This window comes from Frankliniella occidentalis, unplaced genomic scaffold, assembly GCF_000697945.3.
Source record: "Frankliniella occidentalis isolate FOCC.00 unplaced genomic scaffold, Focc_3.1 Scaffold2, whole genome shotgun sequence".
NCBI classification, from domain to species: domain Eukaryota; kingdom Metazoa; phylum Arthropoda; class Insecta; order Thysanoptera; family Thripidae; genus Frankliniella; species Frankliniella occidentalis.
In genome coordinates this window covers 287,857-293,924 of record NW_026267132.1, presented here as the reverse complement: position 1 = coordinate 293,924, position 6,068 = coordinate 287,857, and the positions used below count along the sequence as shown (strand labels likewise).

Below are 6,068 nucleotides of genomic sequence, written 5' to 3'. Positions count from 1 at the left end.
ACGGGATGCGGGGGCACATGGGGGTGTCCACCCCCTAGGAAGGGGATGAAGATGGTGACGACGGGTTCGCCACCACGGAAGTGTTTGAGAACAGAAAAGGAACCGCCCCTGAAATTTTCACGCCTTCACTTCAACCCTTTGGGTACAAAATGACCGGTATTCAAACAAGGGTTTGACTTCCGAGGGGGTAGTTTGGCTGGGGATGATCCGATTCGAAAAAAAAAAAAACACATGCTGGGCCGGGTACTGTGGACGTCCACCCACAGGATTTCCAGCTGCGTAGGACTTTCCTCAAAACTCACCCCTTTAAGGAGGTGGGGGTGACTCTAGGAGGAGGTGGGTTTGGCGGATCACAATTTCGCTTACGCCGATCGAAAGAGGACGAAAAGTTGGGCCGATTATCACAAAAACTCATGACTTTCCCAGAACTGAAAGTGGCAATTTCGAAGCTGTTTAGAGCGATTTTTTTACCCTCCCCAACTGTAGGGGTTAGACAGCTCGTAAGGGGTGACACACGGTGTGCGCACTCCGTGAGCCTCAAGACGAATGATGACAGCACCTACCTGCAAAGTCTCAGCGCTGTAGCTCGAAAAACAGGGAAATGGCACCGGAGCAAAACGGTGGACCGCTAATTTTGATTGGTAGTGTATATCGTCCTTCAATCGCTATTACAGATGTTTTAGCCCCCATTCGCTCCTTCATTTACAAATACTTCAATCGTTCCGTCCGTCCGTTCGTCGTTCGTTCGTTCCTTCGTCCCAAAATCTCGTAAAGAGAGAGAGCGCTTTACCCAGGGTAATCTACATACACCCCTCCGAGTGCGGGGGGTTGGACTGTACCCCACCCCTCCAGCCACGCAGACGACCGATCTCCAGCAGCTACCTCCATCTCCTCAGCTGTGCACCACACCAACCCTTCCCCCCGACAACCGACCCCAGAAGACCAAACAACGCAAATGGATGGCTACAAAGCAGACGACTTTACTTCCGACAACGGCACGTCATTCTCGTGGAGACCAGCGGCCGACGTCAGGGTGGCAGCAGCCCCAGCGTCTCGACTCCTCTGCGAGGAGGTGGTCAGTCAGGAGTGCCGGCCAGCTCCAGGCGATCGCCAGAACAACACGATAGAGCATCGACTGCTAAACAAACTACAACGACGGGTACCGAATCGCCGTGCGCGAAGGAATCCAAAGATGCTTCATCAGGACGCGATGAGGACGCAGCGCAGGACGCCATGGAAGATAAAGCGAACCTACAGCAAGCAGGAGCGACCACCACGACCTTCATGATGCCAGCTGGCTTGGACTCCTTGAGGGGTAGGCCGACCCGCTGAACACGGCCGCGTAGCGGGAGGCCCGCCCTGTCCTCTAGCAGGGGCCTGGCCTGCCTGCCGCCCTGAGTCCTGCAGCAGCGGCCACAGCTGGCTCGGACTCCTTGAGGGGTAGGCCGACCCGCTGAACACGGCCGAGAAGCGGGAGGCCCGCCCTGTCCTCGAGCAGGGGCCTGGCCTGCCTGCCGCCCTGAGTCCTGCTCCGCTGACGGTTGGATGAGCCAGGAACCCGCGCAAGTTGTCCAAGCCCTCCGTGTGGCCGTGCGGGCCGTACTCCGCACGCGATGGGTCGTGCGCGGCTGCGGCGCCAGCGGCGCCAGCCCTCCTCACGCACGGCCAACCAGTAATAATTGCACGCGTCAACTTCAACTTCAATGAGGGGGCGTGCATTATCCAGCAGCCTGCGTGAGTGGCGGCGGGGAGCGGAGTATAGGGGAGGGTTACCCGCGCTCAGAAACGGGTTGCGAGTCAGTAGCTACCTATAGCACCTCGACCCCGCGGCGCCACAGGGACTAAACAGGCCCCAAGCACTTACCGCTGTCTTGGCAGATGTGCAGCGCATGATGTATACCACTTTTCTTTCGCGGCTAGCAAGAAAATCGTTAGCTTTTTTATTCTAAATCTAGGGAAGTGGTAGAAATTTGACTGCACATTTGCCAAGACAGCAGGCACAGGTAGAAAAAAGAGATGTTTGATGGTCACCTTGACGGATCGTCGGGAGATTGCTAGAGAAAAAGTTGTTACTTCATGCAGTGCGTGGTGTAGACGATTTAGAATAAATCTTGTCGAAAAAAATATCAATTTAATTCTAAAATGTTGGTTCAGTTAGTGTCTTTTGGGGAATGCTAACCGCGGTTTGCAAGCGCCTGGGCCAAAGCTTTTTAAGTTGCATTTATACCTGACTTGCCGCACAGGCCAAAAATACATTAATCTGCTCTCGGGTGCCTCATGAAAACATTCTACAACATTGTGTACTCGACAAGCTCAGTAGCTTCATCCTCGCGCATCATCTCGGCACCCACTTCTCAAGGCACCCAGTCGGCACTTGCGCGCCTCGTTTAAACGGACACTCGGGTCGCGCCCGCCTGGCGCCCGCACCCGTGAATGATCCAGGATCCAGTGGGTGGGGGGCGTGCATGTTCTCCCGTCTCGTCTGCTACTGCTCCATCGCTCTTCATTCATTCAACTATTCTTCGACTACCGGTTTATCTGAGTATGGATTGCTTTGCATTGTTTTTGTTATGCCACGACTTCCGAATTTCGTAAAATTCTTGTACAAGCACCAAAGTTGTAAATCCTATTGCATCATCCCCACAGAAAATAATCGTTAGGGGCACATTATAACCTAAATTTATATAAGGTGTTCTGTAGGAATTTTTTATTTTTGAAATTTGAAGAAGGATTTTTTGTTTGAATGACAGTCTTATTATATATAACATTTTTTCTCCCTTTTAAATTGTATTGTGTAGCTCATTAATACTGCCATGTTCTCTCTTGTCTATTATTCAGGATGTTTGTGTCAAAGCAATTTGTTCGCTTTTTTGGTTCCACCACTTCGGTGTGGAACACAAGCAAAAGCCATCTTGCACAGCTTCGCAAGAAAACTGGATATACATTTTCTAACTGCAAAAAGGCGCTTGATATGCACAATAATGATTTAGAAAAGGTTTGTTCATATTTGTTGACTTTCTAAATTTCCCTTACTCTTGAAACATTTTAAATTAATGTGTTGATTGCAGGCCGAAAAGTGGCTTCATGAGCAAGCTCAAGCTTTGGGATGGACAAAAGCAACCAATGTTGGAGGAAGAAAAGCATCAGAAGGCCTTATTGCAATAGTGATCAATAAGAATCATGGAGCCATGGTGGAAATGAACTGTGAAACAGATTTTGTCTCTCGTAATAGTTCATTTCAGACTCTTGCTAATCTAATTGCCAAATCTTGTATTAGTATAGTTCCTCAAGTTTGCAATACAACAAAGTCACTTCATAAGGTTTGTTTGTGAAGAAACATTTTAACTGAAGTAACATTTTTATTTTACAAAGTTTTAGTGTCTTGCTTAGGCTTTTTGACTTATTGTATTCCTGAAATCTCTAGGAAATTTTGGATGGGAAAGCAGTGGGTAGTTTGGCTGCACCTGATGGTAAAACTCTAGCAGATCATGTTGCCCTTCAAATCGGCATTTTGGGAGAGAACATGGTTTTAAAACGGGCAGTTTTGATTTCAGTCAGTGATAAAATTCTCTTGTCAGGTAAATACAATTTTGGTTTGTTTTACAGTTTCATATGTTTCATTTTAACCCTGTATATTATATGTATTATGTTTACTGATGGCAGGTCATTCACATCCTGCTCCCCAAGATCCAAACAGCCCTCTCTTAGGAAAATATGGTGCAATAGTTGCATATCACCCTAAAGACAATGAGCCTTTAACTGATGAAACTCAAACTATAGGAAGACACCTTTGCCAGCATGTTATTGGTAAACTGTTTGTTTGCCTTGGATATCATATTCATATCACTGTTTGAGTTAGTAATGTTTGCAATGTATGTAATCAATTTTAGGTATGAATCCTAAGATAGTAGGCGACTTGGAAAAGGACAAGCCCCATGAAAATGCGGATGATGAAAAAACTATGATCTATCAGGATTACATCCTCGATCCTGAAACCAAAGTTCAAGAGATTCTTGATGAAAACAATATTGCAGTAAGTAAACACACAAACATTTTCCTTTGCATATATCTTTCCTAACTAACTATTGAGCCCTTGTTTTTTTTTTAAGGTTGTGGACTTTATTCGGTTTGAAGTTGGGGAAGCAGAAACAAGTAATGAAGAGCCATCATCTGTGAGAGCCCAAGCATAAAAGCTTTTTAAAATATCCCGAGTTAGGGTAAGTTGGTAGGGATGGATGAAAAAGTACATACAGTGCACAACTGTAAACTAGTAAATAATGAGGTAATTTGCAACAGTAAAATTTCTGCTTATTTCAACATTTGACGTGTTTGTCACTTTTTCTTATTGGTGAATTCAGATGTGATAATTTCTCAAAAATTTTCTGAAACAATCCTCAAAGAGTTGTTCTTTATGAAAAGAAAATATGAAGTACTTCATACTGATGTAATGAGGAAATGGAAAGTGTTTGAAGAATGAATAATCCAATATTAACAAAACAGAAACCATCTAATATTTAATTTTTGTACAGTTTGTTTTTAAACCAAAGGAATTATCTCTATGTACAGATGCTGTTTCACAATTTGTAAGCAGCATTTTCAATACTGGAAACTGATTTACTCCCCCTCTGCTGTTAAGTTGTGCCATACAATTTAACATTTTGTCCTGAAAATATATACAGCATTTCAGCTTTAAAATTTACAGACAGTCTTTTCAAATTCAATTTTCTGAAGCAAAAACATAACTTCATAAATGAGGGTCTATAAGAAGATAATATTGTACATCAGTTTTTACTTTAAATTAAAATTGATAATCTCTTTAGACATATTTGATGTCTTTTCTGAACATTGTTGTGCAATAACTTGTTTAAATATTTCCAAGCTTCAGGAAAGTAGGACTTAAAATTTTTACATATAAACTAGTTGACACTTAACGCCTAATACAGGTGCGCAATACAGCCTACCTATTTCACATTTGATGTTGCCGTACTATGGCTACTTGTCTTCTTTAATTTACACGATTTCACATTTAACATCAAGTTCATTGAACAATTATCATAACTCTTGTTAAATAGAGGATTTTGATCAATTGGGGATTCATGGGGGGATCCCTCTGTGAAATTCTACGACACTAAATTTAGTGATATTCTTTTCTGATAATTATTATTGAAACGTCAGTTCATCACATCAAAGAACACATGTCACGTTCTACCAAGACCGTTTCCCCTCACGATTAGCAACCTCTTGGCTCTTTCTCTACACGTTTGTTGGGTTTATTTTTATCTTGCGTTGAACACTTCCACAGCCACATTCTGCAGTCCTTCTTCCAAATGGGTGCAATTTTTTCAGGACAGTAATGTTTCCCCTGAAAGAAAGTAATATAATGAATATTGAGGACTTCCCGTCCCAGCAGCCCCAGCATACTCTGGCACACTGACTCTGACTGTGGCAACAATTACAGTAGAAACTTCTTACCTGAAAACGCAGCACCTCAAATCCAAAAACTTTGTCTTCATGGACATTGGAGCTGTGTTTCTCCTTTGTTTTTATTTTGATGGCGTCGCGCTCCTCATGGAACTGCATCCCCGGGCACCCGCACGGGCACCGCTGTTCTCGTTGATCCATCATCTCGATCAATCTGATGGACAGGACAAGAGTTGGAATTGTTGAACAGCGCTCATAATGCGCTCGAATTACGCAAGGCGTCAAAGTACATTGGTGCCATTGTTGAGGGGCAGCCGGTGATGCCCATGAAACGAAATCCAGCACTTCTTCGTGGTCCGATTTACGGACTGCCCAATGCATCGTCCGGAATGGACTTAATTCTGACTAGCCCAAACTCCACTTGCCTTAATCTTGCCGAATTATTGTCGCAAGAGGCCGCATACCGCCTCAGCATACACCGTCTACGATCCATAATTTCGCTGTTTGCAAACATTGCTCTAGGGAGTCGATTTCAATCCAAACTGAAGCGACTGCAGACTAAGAAGCTTCAAGCTACAACAGGTCCCTGCTTGTCTCGCTCGCCTGTGTCGTCCACCCTTCCCGCCGCGCCTCCCTCCTCCTCCCCC

At 44.7% G+C, this 6,068-nt stretch overlaps 2 protein-coding genes across 4 annotated transcripts; one reads left to right on the top strand and one right to left on the bottom strand.

The window, feature by feature from the left end:
- Window positions 1-2,395: 2,395 nt before the first annotated feature.
- LOC113208140 (elongation factor Ts, mitochondrial) lies at window positions 2,396-4,699 on the top strand. 2 transcript variants are annotated; one of them, XM_026425009.2, is made up of 8 exons: window positions 2,396-2,542; window positions 2,839-2,995; window positions 3,069-3,320; window positions 3,425-3,578; window positions 3,664-3,807; window positions 3,891-4,033; window positions 4,110-4,217; window positions 4,359-4,699. In XM_026425009.2, exons 1-7 carry the CDS (start codon window positions 2,466-2,468, stop codon window positions 4,188-4,190), a joined length of 1,008 nt encoding a protein of 335 aa, XP_026280794.1. In that variant the 5' UTR covers window positions 2,396-2,465; the 3' UTR covers window positions 4,191-4,217; window positions 4,359-4,699. The 2 variants fall into 2 exon arrangements, with proteins under 2 accessions (XP_026280794.1, XP_026280792.1); XM_026425007.2 differs by lacking the exon at window positions 4,359-4,699 and having other exon boundaries at window positions 4,110-4,319.
- LOC113208141 (uncharacterized) lies at window positions 4,489-6,023 on the bottom strand. Of its 2 annotated transcripts, none has more exons than XM_052265605.1 (3): window positions 5,847-6,023; window positions 5,473-5,635; window positions 4,489-5,362 (listed from the first exon to the last, which is right to left on the bottom strand). In XM_052265605.1, exons 1-3 carry the CDS (start codon window positions 5,933-5,935, stop codon window positions 5,231-5,233), a joined length of 384 nt encoding a protein of 127 aa, XP_052121565.1. In that variant the 5' UTR covers window positions 5,936-6,023; the 3' UTR covers window positions 4,489-5,230. The 2 variants fall into 2 exon arrangements, with proteins under 2 accessions (XP_052121565.1, XP_052121569.1); XM_052265609.1 differs by lacking the exon at window positions 5,847-6,023 and adding an exon at window positions 5,712-5,737.
- Between the last annotated feature and the right edge of the window lie 45 nt (window positions 6,024-6,068).